Genomic DNA, 20,910 nt, shown 5'->3' with positions numbered 1-20,910 from the left:
ACCCAAGGCGCACACCACATGGCACACTATTTTTTACTGCACAACCAGGGATAAGACATGAGGAAGCGGGATGGTCAACCCACCTTTTAAAGCTGGAAGCCCATGTACACAAACTAAGAGGGAAGACACCTGTCAAGAAGAGGCCATCCAAGAAGGCTGTCAGTGTAGTCATGGGAGGAACACGAGAATGGAATCATTGATCTCCCAGATATGAAAAGACTGGGACTACCTTACTTCATCCTGATGAAGGGACTTCTTGTCTGGCACGGCAATGGTCAGACAGAGAATACACTGACCAGGAACATGAATAGAGGGTCCCTGCCTCTGGCGAGGAGGAAAGGGATGACCGTGTGTACTGGTCTGTGTGGGTTTGATGGCCTGGCACACAGAGCTCACGGAAGTACAAAGCTTTGGTAGACAATGGTGCACAGTGTATGTCAATGCCATCAGGTCACAGAGGCACAGAACCCATCTGGATCTCTGAAGTGACAGGGGGATGCCAAGAACTGTCTGTACTGGAGGCCGAGGTGAGCTTGAGAGTGGCGACAAGTGGGAAGAGTACCCCATTGTGACTGGCCCAGAGGCTCCTTGTACCCTTAGCATAGACTACCTCAAGAGGGGGTACTTCAAGGACCCAAAGGGGTACCTATGGGCTTTTGGGGCAGGTACTGTGAACACAGAAAAGATAAAACGACTATCCACCCTGCCTGGCCTCTCAGAAGAGCCCTTTGTCATAGGGCTGCTACAAGTTCCAGCACAACAGGTGCCAGGTGCTACAAGGAGAGTGCATGGGCAGCAATATCGCACCAGCCGAGACTCGCTGGCTCCCAGTCATGAGTTGATTTGTCAGCTGGAGAACCAAGGTGTGATCGGCAAAACACATTTGCCTTTTAATAGCCCCATATGGCCAGTGCAGAAGTCTGACAGAGGGTGGGGGTTGACAGTAGACTATCGTGGCCTGAATGAAGTGACTCCACCTTTGAGTGCTGCTTTGAGTGTAGACATGTTAGAGCTACAATTTGAACTGGAGTCCAAGGCAGCCAAGTGGTATGCTACCATTGACATTGCCAACGCATTCTTCTCAATCCCTTTGGCAGCAGAGTGTAGGCCACAATTTGCTTTCACATGGAGGGTTGTCCAGTGCACCTGGAATTCGCTGCCCCAGGGGTGGAAGCACAGCCCCACCATTTGTCATGGACTAATCCAAACTGCTCTGGAAAAGGGTGATGCCCCTGAAGAGCTCAAACATATTGATGACATCATTGTTTGGGGCAACAAAGCAGAAGAAGTGTTTGAGAAAGGAAAGAGTCATTCAGATTCTTCTGAGAGCTGTGTTTACCACAAAAAAAAAAAAGCAAAGTCGAGGGACCTGCACAAGAGATTCAGTTCTTGGGAATAAAATGGCAGGATGCGATCAACAAGATAGCAAATATGTCTCCACCAGCTAACAAGAAGGAAACAGAAGCTTTCCTAGGACTTGTGGGGTTCTGGAGAATGCATATTCCAAATTACAGTCAACTTGTGAGCCCTCTCTATCAAGTAAACCAAAAGAACCACCATTTTGAGTGGAGTGTGGAGCAACAACAAGCCTTTGAGCACATCAAACAGGAGATAGCTCGTGCAGTAACTCTTGAGCCTGTTCAGACAGGACCAGCTGTGCAAAATGTATTGTACACAGCAGCTGGGGAGCATGATCTCAGATGGAACCTCTGGCAGACAACATCAGGAGAAACTCAAGGTTGAGTCCTGCCATTAGGGTTTTGGAGCCACGGATACCGAGGATCAGAAGCCCACTATGCCACAACTGAAAAAGAGATACTAGCAGCATACGAGGGGATTTGAGCCACTTCAGAAGTTGTTGGTACAGAAGCACATCTCCTCTTGGCACCACAATTCCCTGTGCTACATGGGATGTTCAGAGGAAACATCCCCTCTACACATCATGCAACCAGTGCTACATGGAGTAAATGGCTAGTGTTGATCACGGAAGCTCAGCTAGGAAAACCCAACCATCCAGCGATTCTGGAAGAGATCACGGACTGGCCGGAAGGCAGAGATTTTGGAGCTCTGCCCGAGAAGGTGGTTTGTTCCCAAGAGCTGCCACCATATAACGAGTTACCAGAAGGTGAACAGCGTTCTGCTTTGATACTGATGGATCGTGTCGTGTGGTAGGAAACCATCAGAAAAGGAAAGCTGCTGTGTGGAGTCCCACAAGACAAGTGGTTGGGGCCACTGAAGGATACGATGAGTCAAGTCAGTTTGCAGAAGTGAAAGTGATCCAATTAGTCCTAGAGACTGCTGAATGAGAAAAGTGGCCAGTACTGTACCTCTACACTGAATTCTGGATGGTGGCCAATGCCCTATGGGGGTGGCTACAGGAGTGGAAGAAGACCAACTGTCAGTGCAGAGGTTAACCTATCTGGGCTGCTGCACTGTGGCAGGACATCGCTGCCCGAGTGGAAAACATGACTCTAAAGGTACATCATGTAGATGCTCACGTGCTCAAAAGCCACGCCACTGAAGAACATCAACACAAGCAACAGGTAGACAAGGCTGCCAAAATTCCTGCTTCCCAGGAAAAGGCCAGACATCACCTGCTGATGGGAAGTAGAGAATAAATCTTTGGTTTTTTTTTCCCCATTTTGCTTCTGTGCACAGCAGTGCTTGTTTTTGTTTTTCTAATTAAACTGCCCTTGCTTTTACCCACAAGGCTTCTGTCTCTATCTTATTTTCCTTTCCCCTTTTGCTCTGTGGAGGAAGGAGAGGAAAGGGGGAAGGTGATAGAATGGCTTGGTGGGCATTACTTGCTCAGCCAGGGTTAACCCACCACAGGAGACTTGGAAAAAAACCCAAAACCCTTTGTTCCACCTATTAGTTCCATAGGTACCCTGTAGCAAGTAAACATTTGTACTTAAAAAAATAACATTAAGTTACAGCTTGTAACCATAAACTATTCTGCTCTAGGAATTATGCTGCAAAAGCCAGGTTTAGTAATAAAACACACTCCTTTAACTTAGTTGACTCTGACACCTTTTTGAGAACATCTTAAGCTCTGCCGTCAGCAACCACAAGAGAAAGATTGCTGTATCTGCTGTCAGATACAAATCCCCTCAGCGACTGGACTAGTCCTTAACAACGCTGCGGTTTTCACACGTGATGAAAAGACATTCTTGCATAATTGGTCAGTGTGTCTGTAGTGCAACTGAACTGGAAGGCTTCCAACCCTTTGCATTCTGTTGGTAGACCTCGCTTTTAAGTCAGTTTGTATGAAAAGGGAGATGCAATTGCAACATTAAACCCCACTGACTGAAGTTTTTGCCATGAAACCTGCAAACACAGGTTAGGGAATGTGTCATACAGGCAGACCAAAACGATGCTTTTTCTTCTTAATGGGCTTTAAGTTGGTCAGTCTACGCAAGTCCTCTTCAGTGTCCGATTCCTCCATCTCATCATCTGCTGAAATAAGGATCTAAAAAGAAATTACAGTTTTTGAGTAACAGGGATCAAAGTCACACTTTCTTCATTCTACTTCTAACCTGTGGCTATTTTTTTTTTTTTTTTAATGCTTGCAAAGCACCTTATATTTGCTCAAAAAAGAGCTTAGAGAACATAATTTGGATTTATTCCCAGTACTATAAAGAAAGGTCACACATACTACGTGTGACTTCAATAATTTTCCAAGAAGGATGCACCCCTATTAATCTCTACTACAATCACTGACTCTAAAGCCAAGGACTCCAGCATCTCCAGAACAGTGGGGACAGGTTGCTGTTAAAGTCAGACAGAATATATAAGCTCTCTATCCACACTGGTAATAGGGCAGTCATTTTAGTAAAGGAAACCCTATATATAACTAGTATCATCTATAATGCAGAAATGTTACTTTAGCCAACTACAGCTAAAACAGCCTACCTTCAAAGATCCCACCCATCCTTCAGGTGAACTGAAAACTGCCCATTTAATATAATGTAGAACAAAATCATGCTAAAGCAAGGATGTAAATACAAAATCAGGCCAGCTGCCACCACCAGGTTACTCTCTCACGTTAAGCTATTAACCTCTCTTTGAACTAGAATTGTCTATTAGTTTTGTATTCCATGTGGTTTTTTTTTTTAGAAGCATTTGTAATACAGTTCACCTGTGATATTTAAATATACTACTATGTCTTCCTGCCCACCTGGAAGGAACTACCATGAGTGGTGAAACAATGCCATTTTTCGTAACTGGTTTTCAACTGCAAACACGAGGAACTACTGTTAGAGGTACATGCAACGAAAATCAAACCTAAGTTGACAGTATTACAATGAAATCAATGGCATGATTAACTGGATCGGTATTGCATTAATTGCAATAATTAACTCCACATACTTCTGACTCTGATTCTTCATGTGATGCTGCTCTCCTGTATCGGACTTTACTTCCATTTCTTGAATCTTGTCCTGCTTCCTTTTCTTCAAGTTTAGCTTTTGTCTTCCCTTTTTTCATAAGAAAATTATCTACTACCCAGAACATTAATGCCTGTTGAAGAGAAGGGGGAAATGAGAGTTCAGTTTTTCTCAGAGTAGCACATGCTCATTCATTCAGTATTTGGACAGAATTAGAACTTGACAACAATTCTGAACTGGCCAAGCAAGTAAAATCTTGTGTAGGCACATGGTCATGTGGCTTATTACACACTGCAAGAATGCTCTAGAACACAGCTACTTTATTCCTTTAGAGAAGAAAAGAAAATATGAAGTGTAGCTGCTACGCAAAGTGATTGTATATTAACTCCTCATGTAGAAATGTGAACAGTTTAAGCAGTGCAATAACCTTAGTGCAATGGACTTTTGGTTCTCAAAGGATAAAATTCACACGTAAAAAAATCGATGAAAGTAAAAAGAAAATCACCAGCAGCAATATTAAATGAAAGGACACCCACCATCTCTGGCTCTAGTCCCCAACTCCCAGGTCACTGGAGGAGTATACTTTGGGAAAGATGATTGCACACTTGCCCTTTTCTCCTGCTCCATCACAGGCCAGCCACTACTAGCTATGGTCAGACACAGGATACTTCATAGTACAGCTGTCCTTAGACCAACTGTTTCCTAAAGCATATTTCATTATAATTTTATATCCTCTGTGTCATCATTTCAGTAGTACATTCAATCTGCTGAAGCCATCAGGCCAAAGAGGCCTAAGAGGCATTTCTGCACCTCTCCTGAGCCTGGTTACTTGGCTCAGTATGGATTTCAGCCTTGTAAAATCTACATAGCCAGACATTTCATCTATTCTTTAAAATGCTTCCTCTTTAAAAATTAACTTAAGCACCAAGGTACACTGTGATTTAAAGACTAATGTTGATTAGTTAACATGGCAGAAAGATATCCAAGTAAACACAGAAGCACACAAGCAGTACTAACATTAACAAAGAAGGGAACTATCAGCATGACGATGGCCAGCTCCAGCTGGGGGTTCTCTATAGGATTCAATAAAGCTACCTGTGAAAAGAAAAGGATTACATTCAGATCATGGCAGCGTGTGCACATAACTGAATTAGTAAGTGCCATTGTTCATGCACTAGCTAATGCTACAGAAGTAATTCAGATGAACCAAAAAAGGACAGCTTTTAAGTTACCACAGATAAGTAAGTGGGACTGGCAAGAAACTTATCTCTGTCATTTGTGTTTACACGAGTCTGAAGAGCTGTGTTAGAATCATCTCAAATATTTTAGAGCTGCATGCTCCCCAGAAACATGTTTTAAGATCCATCTTTAAGAAATTTAAACAGAGCAGTTTTACAAAATACAAGGTAAGGAAAAGACTGTTCCCAAAGTAGTCCAGAACATACAATAGGGACTAAACTGGTTTTAGTTTAAAAACCACTAAACTGGTTTAGTTTGGGCTATTACACCACACACCATCACTTTGAATATTTGGTTGCAGATCCCATCAAAATAATTCATTAATCCATTGCAAATTTCTAAAATTCTGCTTTAGATCTGTCAACAAGGTCAGGCAAGGAAAATTCTTTAAAACATGACAAGAAGCAATACAAAATAGCTGTGAGTAAGGGTTAAAGAGTTAAGAAAAGGAGGAGCCACTTAGTAACTTCCAGAGCACTCAGACAAGGAGAGAGAGTAAAATTTTCTGTCTTGCAGTATGTAAAACTTCCAAAATACGATAGGATATATCTGGCAATGGATGTCAGAAAGCCTAATTTGCAGTATCTTAATCGAGCTAAACACAGAGTTAAACAGCATTGACCATAGACAGTTATGATGCTTGAGCCAAACCCGTAACTGCTACTAGAAATCTAGTGCTTTACAGCTTCCACCTGAAATTCACTTGTTTATAAAACGCTGTAAAAACACAAACCTCTTTCCACTGAGGTATAAGAAGCACTATAATGATGATGGTTTTCTCAAATGTCATAATCATTATGTACAGAGCACATTGGCCCACCCAAGCACTGCACTGCACTGGGTCACCTGTAAGAAAGAAGAAAGGTTCAATATGTGCATAGGGCGATTTATAGGTGATTTTACTTTACAGTAAATGTTTTAGAAAAGCAGATTTGGAAGAGGCAGGCCAGCTATATTCTCTTAAAGTGCCTTCTCCGGTTTCCTCGATGCTTCTCATTCCCCTCCCTCAGCCTCACCCCAAATTCCAAAAAGTCTCAGTTAGAAACCGAATATGAGGACTTCACTTGATTCAGCAACACCTGGTTATACAATCTCTGTTTTACGTAACCCGATAAAAGCAAGACAGCTATAGCTGCATCACATTTGTTTCTCCTCAAAATGTTACTTCTGACCCTCTATCATGAAACATTAAGTTTCTTAAAAGGGGAAAACTCCAGGGAAACACACATTGAAGGGCAGTAAATTTTTCCCTGGCTAAGTAGGAATGTGATTATTTCTGCCATTCTCCCTAGGCTACCTTAAACGCACTTCTCCTTGCTACAAAATTAGTTACCATAACTAACCAATCATAATTGAATCAAGAGGCACAGAAACGGCTTTAAAAACTTTAATTGAACAAAAAATTACATTTTAGTTTCAGTCTGAAAGGGTTTGAAAATCTTCTTCACCACATAGTTGCAGAGTGAAAACCTGAGTGCATTAAGTTATCTGCCAGGACACAATGAAGACCACAAACACCTGAACATGAAAGCTTATGTAAACTATTATACTCTATTATGAAGCGAGAAAAGAAGAAAAAAAGCTTTGCAGGTAACCCTAAAGCCACAGTGGACTAGAAAACAAAAGGAAGGTTTGGAGAGGAAGGTATTAGCTCTGCAGTTTTCATGATAGTCTTCTGCAACATCTTCCAAAGCAGCTTAAAACTTTTAGCCTGGGGATGAATAACGGGCAATGGAAATTCGGATGCCTTTATGTATTTGTAATGCATAATGGACAGTTGCTACTTCCTTTCCTGGAACATTTTTGAAAAGTTTTCAGTATTAATACTTGCTAATAGTCTTGAGACTTACTGTTTGCTGCTTAAATGCTATGAAGAGAAACTGATAAATTGGACTGAGTCCAAAACAAAGAAAACTTCCTAAATTAGTTTTACAGTGAGAGCTAGTAACAACACTCAATAAACTGAGAGGAAAATGGTTAAAACACTCATGTTTCACAATTGTATGCTTTAGTTTATGACTTCTGTTGTAAAAAGAAAAAGTTAAAAAATTTAAAAGGGGAAACGCCAGCAATTCAGAGTTGAACAATGGTGATTCTTCTGAAGATACAAGGCCTGAAATACATTTGAGAATTAAATTTTAGCAATTAATTTCTATACTCCATGTTTTTATTACCTTTCTCTAGTTTAGTTTTCTTCATTAACCAGCAAATATGAAAACAAAAATCTAGCTTTAGCAACACTTACCACTCAAACTTTATCAGTTCATTCTAAGCTCTTTTCCAATCTGTATTTAACTCCTAAAAGCAAAGACAGCTATAGCAATTTTGCATCTATTCCACCTTTGTCACATGATATTTGATATGTCCAGAAATTGAGAATGTCTGTATTAAACTCTACTTGAGGACTTTTATGCATTCTACTGCATCTACAAAATTATCTCTCAGCTATAATTACAAGCAGGGAGAACAGGGATGATTTCTACTTCAAATTTACCACATCTTTTGATAGTCTCCCAGTAACATCCTCACAGATAAGCTGGGAAAGATATTGACTGGATGGGTGGGTGTACAGTCCTGACATAAAAAAAAAAAGCTTTCAGAGTGGTTAAGAACTTGAGGAGGTTCTTCAGAGGGGTTCTTAAATCTCAAGACGTGGACAGATTAAAAATTGGACTGGACCATGCCTTGAACAACCTGCTTTACCTTTGAATTTAATTCTGCTTTGAGCAAAAGGTTGGATTATATGAGCTCTGGAGATGCTTTCCAACCATATTTTTTAAGTGATTTTATAAACTATGCAATTCAAGGGAAAAAAGTAAAAATTGTTATCACCACATTCAAGAGGTGTTCCCAAGAATATTTGGGTCATTTGTATATTCAAGCATTCAGTATACAAACTGAAAATAAATACAGAGCCACAAAGCTCTAAATTAATTTCTGAAGTTTTACAGTAGGTGCTGTCTACCCTATTATGGCTGCAAGTTGCTCTGCAAGTGGCAAACAGAGCCAGAGAGAAAAGATGCATCAAATACAATTTCTAAGCTTTGCCATCTGAGAAGCCAAGAGACCACAGCATGATTTAGTTGCTTGTAGAGTTCATTGTCAGCAAGAGGGATTTAGTCACCCATTTTCTACTTGCAGCAGCTAAAGTAGCCTAAGACAAGAAGGATAGGAGAACACAGGGAACATTCTCTTCAGTACAGATCATGGCTGCTTTTCTCCTCTTCATATACTCAAATATATTAACTGATTCTGCACTCTCGTTAAAATCCAGCTGCTGAGGTAATGAATGAGAAAATACAAACCTAGAAATATGAAGACAAATCTAATAAACCTGAAAGTTCTGACACAGAAAAAAGCCCTCAAGGGAGCGTCACGCTGCTTTGTTCGTAAATCAGCGTGCAGTGCTGTTTTGCTGTACAAACAGCAACCATTTATGAGGACTGATATTTTGGTTTCCATTCTTTCCTTGAGGCATTTAGGCTTAAAAACTATGCGCCATATAAAGAAGAGGCTTTTAAAACCAGCAGTACGTGGTTATTTTTGTGACAGCTACAAGTAATGAATCACCAGGGATCAAGTAAGAGAGCTAAGAAGGGAAATGAGCTCACAGTGAGAATTAACTTGAGACAAATGAATATTTAGGCTCTAGAAACACAAACAACATCGGTCAATCACAAGAAGAGACTTGTTTTGGGGAGAGGTTCTCGTTTGTTTTCCTGCACTTGTAAACAAACTGGAATCACGCTGATCTCCAAGCTGAGGACTTGGTTTTACTGCTACTACAGGTAAGATGCCACAAGTCTCCAATGCCTTTCAATGAGCAGACCCCTCACCACCCACGAATGCCAATCCAGGTTTAACTTCAAATTACTAAGTCTAAGCACACTTGCGACCCTGCATGACTGCATTTTAGTCCTCTCTTCTACTCTACTTAATTATTCTAAATAATCTTATGAGGATTAAGACAAGAGTTTTCTTGATGACATTTAAATAAAATGGTGATATAAGTGTTTTCTCTTCAGAAACAACAGTGCTACTTAACAGAAGAGGGCAGCCAACAGTCCGATGCAACGTGTCCTTTTTAGACAGATTTCTTACACAGGGTTCCACCCGCACAACTATTACTAATAACTTCCTATCTGCTGTCCAGTTCTCTTTATACAAGAAGCCTCTTCCACATGATTAATAGAAACAGATCAAAATATGCTTTTGTAATAGCCCTTGCAATGGCTTGGTTAAAAAACCCAAACACACTAAGGTTAGGACAGCATATTAATGAAGATACAGAAAAGAAAGTTCTTCCCTAATAACATGATCTGATATTGGAAAGAACAACTAAGCAAAGACAACTTATGTAATTTCATACATCAGTTACACACACACACACACACACAGAAGAAAGACTCGATAAACATTTTTAGGCGTTTCAGATCTCCTAACTCACAATGACAAAAATGGATCAGTTGCAGACCCCCTCTGCAGCAGAACACAACTAATGAGATCATATGTTGATTTTAAGAGCTTAGTTACCGCAGCCACAGATGCTTGATAACTAAAATAAAAAAAGGTTGAATTTCAGAAGTCAATAAGAGACAGATTTCAGGAGAGCAAATACAGTCCCAACATCTTCCCATCCGCACAGACCGCGTATTGTAAAAAGAACATTAAAGTGGGAGAGAAGAACAGATTACACAAGGAAAAACAGAATGATATTAGAAAGAAATGTAATCATGTCAAATACTAGATTTTAAGTACTTACAACCGTAATAGATACACCAAGCTTTTCTCTCTGAGTGGAAAGAATTTTATATGGGCTAAAAGCCATTCAAACATCTTTAAATGGCTTCAAGGCAAATCAAAAATCAGAAAAAGGGACTTTGGGCAATAGGTCTCAAAGCCCCGTCAGAAGGTGCAGCTCAGCAATGTCTGAGTTCTTTCCTTACCCTCTTCCCTTTCCTGGGCATTGGTGCTTACCTAATCCCTTAGAGACCCAAGGCTGAGGACTGATCTGGAGGAAGTATTTACTTTGCTACAAATGGTAAATTTTCTGATGGTTTAGCTCTCCCAATTTGCTCCCTGAAGAGTCAAATGTGCACCAGTCCAAGGAAAAGAGCAGAAATATTGGACCGTAGCATGTTGGGGAAAAAAGCAGCTAAACAGGGTTGTGGCAGTGCTGTTTTATAAAGCTTAAATGGTCATAAACTGTACCCTAGAAGACACATATTAAATCTACATAGATCTAACAGAAAATGCCCTAATGCTATAGGCATTTATTCCTCCTAAGATAGATGCTTGTCATCTTCTCTGTTTAAAACCTCTGACATTAAAGCAAACAGCAATTAATGCTATTTGATTTAATTGTGAACTTACCAAGCTTTTAAAGTACTTCAACTAGGCATGGCCTTTGTTTATTTATTCTTAATTCTGTCAGCCACTTAGGACCATAAAAAACAAAGAAACATACAAACCCAAAAAAACTACCAATGACAATTGTGAAACTGCTATGAAAGTTTTTACTCTGTTAGGCAAACGTTAATTTAACTTCCCCCCCATCCCAAACCATAGGGTGCTTTTTTATTTTTTTCTCTCTGATGAAGAGCCACAACTCTGTTATAAGGCATCCTTATCTCAAGGAGCCTCAAATGTAATTTTTAGCATCTATACAGAACTTCCATTCTCAATCAGCCAGACTAAGCATTCTGAAAATACCAGATTGAACAGAATTAATTGTTGGTGTTGAGAATGTATGATACTCAATTGCATCTGCAAATCAACAATTTCTGGAGATCAGTGGACTTCTGTGGCTGACATAATGGAAGATAAACCCCACAACTTCACATGAAAGTGATTTCACTAGTCTATCCTTTGTATCAATGATACAAGCCCGGCGTGCAGGAGGCCCAGCGGTCATTACTTGTGGACAAGCACAGCCCATTTTGCCACTCTCTCCATTGGAGGTATCCGATTGTTTACTTTAAAGAGGGCTGGCAGAACTCTTAGCTTGTATCTTCAGACAATGGCATGTGGTTCAGGGAAAGCTTTAATAGGAAAAGACTTTTCAGCTATTATTTAAAACAGTTTCAGTGTAGATTTATCATGCTGTTTTTTTCCATGAGATTAGGCAATATTGTAATTTGTTCAATCACTTCTAAAATACTAAATATTCAAGCAGTTGTTCCAGACTCAACTGAATGCTTAGATTTTTTGAGCTTTCTAACACAGAAGGCGCATGCTGAGATACAGAACTTAAAAGAACCCTTGTGACAATGAAATATTAAAATGACCACTAGAATCACTGTGTATTGATTTTGAGATGAGTTAACCGCTAGCTGAAATATTCTGGGATTCTATCCTGAAAAATCATTTCAGTACAAGCACAGAAACATTTACCATATTCACCGAAGCGAAGGGAGTCCCACTGCTGCCATTCCACAATGCTGCTGACTGCACATATCCCAACGTAGATCAGCAGCATTCCTAATGTGGCATCTAACAAGAAGTTGATAAGGTACCTGAAAGGAAAAATGTAGAAACACTAGGAGCAAGGGTCCATGTTCTACAAGTTAAGTGTATTTTAACACCACAATTGATAAGAGATCTGTATATATTTTGAGAATCCAGGGTACATATAATCATGAATAATGACTGAATAATAGTTTACCTATTTCTGTAATTACATACTTAATTACTAAAATTTAAGTAGTTCTAGGAGAGTCTCAATATCTGGTTTCTGTCCTTAAAGGTAAGCTCCAATTTCTATTTTCATGGACTCCTCTGTGTGCATGTGCATACTCCATACAAATTCCAACATTCATTTTACTCCTTTCAATTAAAAAATAGATTTCTTTTTTACCACTACTCAGTTCATTCATCATGGAAAATGTGTATTTGAATATCAAGCCAAAGGAGTAAAAGGAAAAGGAACAAAAGGAGAAGCTATATTAAAACACACCTCAACTAACCAGAAGGCAAAAACCCCAACTTAAACCATTTTCATTCCAGGGAGGAAAGACACCAGCAACTAAGAGTTTTTCTTGCTTGAGGGAGCCCCCTCCTAGCCTCAACAAGGAGCAATAAGCACTGGAATGCTGTGTCTAGAGAGTATGGTCACTATTCAGGCTAAATTTAAACTTATTTAGTGTTAGGAAAGTGATTTATTTCCTTGCACTTCAGTTCTTTTCCAATAAACATTCAAAATAATGAGGAACAAGGCTTCCCAGAAAAAAAAAAAAAAACAAACAACGGAAAACAAACCACCCCTCAATGGACACACAACTGCTGTTTAATTCTAATTCTAATTCTAATTCTAATTCTAATTCTAATTCTAATTCTAATTAATTCTGTTTAATTCTGTTTCTAACTAATTCTATTGTTTCAAGAACAGCTTCTAGGATTTTACCTGTGCTTCAAGAAACTAGGGATTACTATGAGTTTCAAAATAATTCTTAGGTTCATTAAGTGGTGCAGCTGAGATTCAAAGTGTTTTGTAAATCATTTTGGTTTAGTTACTACCACTGATTTTAGCTGAACAATAGAGCAGCTGAGGAAAAGTCAGCTGTAAGACTCACAATAAATCCCTGTTATTGAGACTCTTATTTGGGAGTTCCAAATACTTCAGGTAAACTCTAGAGTCACTAGGAACTTATCTGCAGGGATAAAAATAGCAAATCAGAGACATGGGGGCTTCTGGCTGTAGGGACAAATCCACGTCGACAAAATAGTATCAGGAAGCAGGAAGGAAAGACTGAATATGTGCATTCAAAACACTAAAAAAGAAGCTGTTCTGACCCTTGAAATACCATTCAAGAGCAGCTCAAAAATAAAAATGAAGCAGAAATGCCTTGCTTCAGCCAAGACTTACCCATAAACTTTCTAAAAAAAATAGTTATTTTCTAATAGTTGTGTGTCAAACCAGAATTTGAATGAACTTTGTATCAGACAAGCATTGAAATAATAGTTTAGTGTTTGGCAGAGAAAACTCAACAATTCCAAGTCTACACAAGTCATTTGAAGGCCACAAGGGGCTGCTGTAAGTCTGCAGCAGAATGGCAGCTATCGGGAGCAGGGAGAAGAGATGTGCCAACACCTATTTCGCATCCAATTATGGCTCGCAGTGCAGGGCAAGTGTACCTGATGTTCCCAAGCACATCGGGCTCACCACTTGTTGGGAACACTCGTTTCATTCTGTGAGGCATGGCATTAGCCCTGCTCCCAGGTAACTGCTGCCCCGGCCCAAACAACAAAGCAAGCTGCTGCTGCTGTCAGCAGCATGCATTTGGCCAGGGGAGAGTTCAGTGGGTAAAGGTTGGGGGTCACACAAACTGCCTGGCTGAGCACCCTGCCACTACCCCAGAAGAGTGCTGTTTGCTGCTTCTGCTTAAAATTCTTCAACCACCCACCCATCTGGTGAGGTGTTTTAACAGATGTTTTATCAGCTTTGATATTATCACACACCTGCCAGAATTACAGCACTACGTTCCAAAACTAACAAATGGTGACTTCCAATTGTAGTTCCTTTCAAGCTTTGAACCACAATGTTTTCTAAAACTACATTTTCTGGTTTTGTCCTGAAAATAACTCGCAAACTACAAAATAGAACAGAAAACTATACATGTCTGCATTTGCAGAGAAAAATTATTATTAAAGTCACAACCAGAAACGTTGCTTTTACTGACTGATTTTCACCTACTTGCACACTTAAGATATTGTTTACCCAAGAACAGACAAGTGCCTTTGGTTAATACTACATGCTGGGTTTTTTTTTTGCTAACAAGGAGGACCTGCAACCCTTATCTGAGTAATTATACAGCTCCACACTATAATTTTTGTTATCCTTAGAACAGGGAATAACAGTTCTCACTTAAATGAAAAGTGCTAATTGAAAATAGAGTTATGTGAATTCCATTAAAATATTTAGAAGAGAACATACGTTAATAAACCTTTTATTTTGAAAGCTCCACAGACAGCACCAAGTTTTTGAATTTTAAAATACTGTGATAGAACATTGAGCTTTAGCTTTAAACACTGACCATTTCAGACATGGTTTGGTTACCTTACTTGAATATATACCTTAGTATATAAAAATGGAATAAAAGTAATTTCCACCTGCCATTTTTTAAATCTGTCAGGAAATTCTTAAATCAGTAAGCAAGGAAAATCCTACCATGATGTCTGGTATGATTGAGCCTGTCATAATTATAACTTAAACTTTGCATTTATTTTAACACACTAACTGTATCTACCCTATCAAAATGCTTTCTGGTGGGAAAAGAAAAGCAGCGTTTTACTTGCAGTTACAGCATGTAGGAACACAAAAGAAATGGAGGAGGAATAAGGGAAATAAAACAGGCTTGTGAAACAACACAAGCATATTCCTTGAACTGTGTAGCTCCTTTGTTTACCAAAGGACAACAGCGAGCAGAAGCCATTAAAGGAAATAGATTGGTTTTAAAGGGGAAATTACTAGGCTTTTAAAAGTAATTTCACAGCTTCTATTACCAGGAATGTGCAAGCTTCTTTGAGCAGGAGCTCTGTCAAGAACAAACCCCAGCAATTGCCATTTGCTTCAGGAGCTACTTGTACAGAGCCTGACAGGGTCTTAGTCATAAAATCTTCAGGTTTAATATACTACAATAAAATGCTTATCTACTTAGTCACACTGCTCCACGCATGACATTGCAAAATTAATTTTGGTACTAACTGCCTGGGTACCGAGCAAGGTTTGCCTGCTTTTAACAAAATGAAAATAATACCGCAATAGCAAATGTAGGTTTTAAAAGAAAATACAAGGAGGAATGACTTCTGCTAAATATCCCTGAAAGCAACCTGACTTGATATTAAAGCCTTGCTGCCTTGAACAGTGCAATTGGAGGTCTGTGTACCCAACTTTATATCCATCTCCTTTGGTCCCTAGCACCTCCTTCAGTAAAGAGCCCCATATTACAACATGCATCCCAAGTTTTCATTCATTCATTCATTCACTGGAGAGGGAGAAGAATAATAAGTGTACCCTTGGTCTAAAACAGCTCTGCAAACCCCAGAAAAAGCTTTCCCTGGTCCTGCATGCCATGAACTAGAAAAGCAGAATTTGATCCTTGATTAACTAAGCTTAAACCACAGGTTTTTGAATGTGATTGATTTTATCATGAAAACTGGTTTCTCAGCTCTATCTTGTATTATTACCCCTGTACAGCATCAAACTCAACTGCGGAACTTCCATAAAGACCAATTATTCTTGAATTAAACACTCACAGTGAACAAGGGTCTTCTTCTGTAAGGTCTGATAAATAGACATTTGCAAAGTGGATGAACAACATTCCTATGGCTTGCTTAGATGTATCTAAAAACCTGTACAGAGTAAAAACAGTTTTTAAGACACACAAAACTGTTTACAACACAGACACTACAAATTTATTTTAATTAAAATTCCATCCGAATTATTTATTTTTCTTCAAATGAGAACATAAGACTAATAAAGCGCCATGGTATTTAGCTTATTAACAATGTTCCATTTGAAATTATGCCCTTTTTTTTCCCCTTGAATATTGGTAACAAACCAAATCATACTAACATGGAACCTTACCACTCCAAGCGTAGAGACTAAGAAATCCTCCTGGTATCATATGCATTATCCAAGAGCTAATCCTCGCTAAACCTAGCTAAGTCTTTAATAACCTCCTGTAAACAACAAGTTTCCCAGCCTCACTAGATATTTCAGACCTTTTACGTTTCGGACCTTTTACATTTATACATTTTGAGCAAGTTTTAGCACAGACAAAAATAAAATCCTCATCATGTGCCTGTCTGTGAACAATTTCACTGGCTGGCTAATAAGTCCTTTATCTACAGTATTTTGCTAAAAAGTCAATGCATTTTCAGCTGAAAGCCTGATGTAGTCTCGCTGAATTTTATCTGTAGTGTAACAGCTTAGACCACACTGCAAAACAATTACAACCTTGGAAGCATTATCTTCAAAGCAGATGACAGAACTGGAGAGAAAGTAGTTTGCTGCTTGCAGGGAAAATATAAAAATTCACGTAGGTACTGATTCAATATTGACGCCAGCCCTTGTCATTCTTTTATCATCATTCTTTGCACAAAAACAGAACTTCCAGTGGATACTTCATTAAAAATTAAATACAGGAATCATGTCAAAGTACTCTGTAGGCAAGAGCGTGTTCTTTATACAGACCAACACCCATTTTACCTGTTGTTTCCATATCTAAAAAGATCTAAACACCCCAGCAGATCCAAACAACGTTTTATGCCTGAATTCATCCCTCCTCCCCAACAACTGTCTTCAATATTATTCCCCTGCATTCATTGTATGAAATAGAAAGCAGAGTGTCGGACATGAGGCAGGAAGCCAGCAAGTTACTTATCTAATCAGTACACCCTGCCATAAATAACAATACTCAAGTCGCAGATCAAGATTATTTGCTTAAAAATTAAGCTTTATCACCATACTTCTCAGAATTTCAGGCTGAGGCAGACTAATACACAAAGAGCTTATATTTATTTTTTAGTAAAATAAAGGTCAGGATTAGACTTAAACCACTGAAGTCTTCAACAACTGGAATAACAGATTAACATTTATACCAGCCTCAAAACCAGTGCAGGTTATGTTGGCATTGCTATAATCCAACAACTTTTTTATTACTTAAGTAATAAAAACAAATATCTTTTTTTATACCTTGTACTCTTTTACAGCTTTGGTATATATCTTTTATGATACTGTTTTCTATTTTATATGCAGTAGGATAGCTACAGAACAGGGAATTTAAATTTAAGCCCAGCTGGGAGTTTCTTGTTAGCTTAGGCAAGTTCGTAGATATTCAGATGCATCTTAGAGCAACTGTCAGTTTCCAGCTTCGGTAGGAAGCACAACTTGAAGCTTTATGTCAAAATGCACATGTGTGTAGCGATTCCAGGAAGCATTTATTAAAAAAGAACTAGCAGTGAAACACAGAAGAAAACTTGGCTTAGGTATTTTGGTAATTTTTTTTTCCTCACCATCAGTCACTTATTTCTCGCCTTCACTTTTTTTTAATCATCATATGAAAACCCTCATTCCTTCAATTTCTAAAACACATAAGAAATAAAAAAAAAAAGAAAAAAAAAAAAAAAGAAAGACTAAAGCATGCAGCAACATACCATATCCTCCAGGGACGTCTTTCATGCTTTGGTTCTCTGAAGCGTTTCACTAAGAAGAAGAAAAAAAAAACGTAGTTTAAAACTATCAGCAAATCCCAAAACAACAAAAAAAACCACCACAGGAAAGCGAAAGCAAATTGTCTTGCAGAAACATTACATTCTTTGATAAAGTAGATCTTACACAACTGCATTTCATTTTATCAACCTGTAAGGATACATTCTTAAAGAAACTGACTCCCTTCCATCACCTTCAAGTTCCTACAGATCGATCATCTGCTGCCAATACACCTAACAGAAAAAAATAATCTGTCACTGACCACCATTTCCCATTTCACTGGCCTGAGCCTTTATGACCGCCCATCCAGAAAATTTAATTTCTGATAGGAAAGCAGGTATCAGAAAAACCTGTTTCTTTTGCTCGCTGGAGACCAAAAGTCAAATTGGAAAATGCTTTCACAATACAGGGGCAATTTTTAATATCAGAAATAAATCAAGTGAATTCGTAATGAGACAAATATAATTCCCTGACAAAGTATATTTATTTTCTGCATGACGAATAAGGCTTTTTTGGGCAAACTGAATTGCAAAAGGAAAGCAGGAGAGATTTTTTTTTTTTACTAAATAATCCATTCACAAAAGTTGATACTTGTTAACGTATTAAAAGCTCAAAAAAAGAAAACCAAACAGTATTGAAATTAATACCAACTATGTAAAGGCAAAAAAAACCCCCAAATTTGTCCATTTCACAATCTTGACACAGTTCATAATGCAGATTGGTTGGGTATCTGCTAGAAAGCTCCTCTCACACCCTGCCTGGCTACTCCCGAGACCATCCCAGGAGCCATCAGCCCATCCCAGGTCTGAGCCCAGAAGCAGATGGGGAAACAGAAACCACAGACCTGGAGGAAGGGATGGCTGTCCCAGGAGAGCCTCAGCCCGCTGGCCAGGGGTGACATCCTTCCTGGGAAGCCAGCTCCAGAGCAGCTTTGGGAAGGAGGCAGCCAGTGCATCAGGGTACAGGACAGGGAAGAGTGGTTTGGGATCGTACAAGACTTACTATGAAATGTTTAGGAGAGGAACCAAAGGCAGGGAAAGGGAAGGATCGAAATGACTCATGGAGGAACAAGTGTGAGAAAATAGAGGGTTAAGGGGATATAAAGAGTTGCTCAGATGTAAACAGTGGCTGGTCCATAATCTTTCACCATCTGATCTGTGGTGTGTTCCATCTTCTTAGGAAATTCCATTTCTAACACTTTTTAGGCAATAAAACCTTCTTCCTTAATGGGAACACATGCTTGGCCCTGCCACGGGGCAGGCCTGGTGCAAGGAGCCACAGCAGCCTTGCCTCTGCTGGATCTGGCCTAACAATGTAACACAGATTTATCTCCTGTTGCAGCTGCAAGATACTAATTCATTATATATCCCAAAGATAACAGGGCAATGGAAAACCTTTCCGCTAAGGATGGGGGTTTTATGTAGACAGATACATATCTCTATCTATATGTGCTTTACTTCCTTCTGTCCCAGGTTCAGCATCACTCCAGCTCCTTCAACATTAAGTCTTGAAAAATAATTATTTAGGCTCTTATTTCAGAAATCATATCTTAAAAAATAAAAACAATTAAGCCCTGATTCGCCTTCTCCCCTTCAACTTGCAGAGATTGTCTTAAAAGGCACAATCCATTGCAGGTATAGGTCAGGCAAAACATCAATATTTTAAGGTGCTTCTGCAGGTACTAGTGATGACAAAGTATCAAGTAGGACGCTGTAAATAAGTTGTGCTTACGCAGCTTACAAGACTGTAAAACACATTTTGATTTATGAACCAACCGCAAACTTTTCAACAAGGCAATTTTCCGCAAAGCCAACCATCCTCATACTATATGGCATTAAGATGATTACCTAAACTCCTTAAAATAAATATATTTTTAAAAGTCACCTCAAAGGTGGAGGGGCAGCATTTGCAGGGAGCACTGAACTAAAAACTTGCCATTTTATTGTCACTGTTTCTGACAGCATATAGAAACTGTTTCACTCCCATAAAATACAATGATTAGAAATGAAAAAGTGACGAGGCAAAGACTGTACATTAACACCAAAGTTAAAGTTGTAATAACAACATTTGCCAGCAATTTTCTCTGTGAACAGCATGTCATAATTATAAAACTTCTGTTAAAAATGAGTGGCATCCAGCTACGTTAACTAGTTTGCTCTTTATGAGAAGTCCTTCCCAATCATGCTGTGGATTACTTTAGTGTTGCTTTTGCACAACAGGAAGCCACAAAGCATCACAAAGTAAATGCAAGAAAGGTAAGTTTCAACTTACTGTAGAGTTTGTGCAAGATGCTTTTCTGCAGAAACAGAAATTAAACTGGTAAGATTTGCATACTTGGGACAGTGGGGAAATTCCAAGCTTAGGCTTTTGTCTACTGTTCCTATGAAGAAATAAATTGTATGAGCCTAGGGATTCATTTCTTCCTCTAAAGTATTTGTGCAAAAAATTGTGTTTCGAGAGAGGGCATTCAAAACCAGTTCAACGAAACCAGTTGAATTGTGTTATTTTTTGATTGTGATATTCTATCGACACCATTTCAAAGGTTATCCATACTGAGAAAAAGACTTCAGAAGGTCCATGTTTCTCTGGCCAGTTCTGAAAATATAACATTTGTGTTAACATTAAACAAGAAAGTTAACTTTGAGAGCCTCTACAGATGTCTTTTGGGAATGTATTGAATGGTTGATCACAGCACAAGCTCCTATGCCCCCAGAATGGAATGGAACAATATATTATCACATCAGAGTGGTTCAAGTTGAAAGCAATTTAACTTCTCCCCCAGCAAAGGAGTGTGTTTTCTCTGTGGTTATAGACAGATGAGGCTTTCCCAGTAAGCAAACTCAGCAAATAAACAACCGGCTGTAGATAACCACACTGGTAAACTCATTAACAGCACGTTTGCTATTACTAAACGAATTTTGCACACAGAAGGCAGCACACTTTTTAAAGATAAAGATTCTGTAAATTGTTTTAAGCATCTATCAAACTGGGGAGGGAAACCCGACTCTTTCTCTTGCCCTCCCGCAAAACATGGCATGACTGCAGGTGCTCTCAGCCCCACTCACGGCGCCCCCT

General features: G+C 39.1%; 1 protein-coding gene across 1 annotated transcript in view; it reads right to left on the bottom strand.

Moving 5' to 3' along the window:
* LOC103777149 (transmembrane protein 110) overlaps positions 1-17,829 on the bottom strand; it is a gene marked incomplete at its 5' end in the record, with an annotated part of 30,479 nt that extends 12,650 nt beyond the window's left edge. The window contains 7 exons of the mRNA XM_008944689.1: positions 3,359-3,469; positions 4,369-4,518; positions 5,403-5,480; positions 6,358-6,470; positions 12,018-12,139; positions 15,879-15,974; positions 17,781-17,829. Coding sequence (XP_008942937.1) covers positions 3,359-3,469; positions 4,369-4,518; positions 5,403-5,480; positions 6,358-6,470; positions 12,018-12,139; positions 15,879-15,974; positions 17,781-17,829 — 719 coding nt within the window. The remainder of the gene's footprint in view (positions 1-3,358; positions 3,470-4,368; positions 4,519-5,402; positions 5,481-6,357; positions 6,471-12,017; positions 12,140-15,878; positions 15,975-17,780) is intronic.
* Positions 17,830-20,910: the final 3,081 nt, after the last annotated feature.

This window comes from Merops nubicus, unplaced genomic scaffold, assembly GCF_000691845.1.
Source record: "Merops nubicus isolate BGI_N331 unplaced genomic scaffold, ASM69184v1 scaffold6647, whole genome shotgun sequence".
NCBI lineage: Eukaryota > Metazoa > Chordata > Aves > Coraciiformes > Meropidae > Merops > Merops nubicus.
The sequence above is the reverse complement of the archived record's forward strand: the minus strand, read 5'-3'. Positions and strand labels throughout refer to the sequence as shown.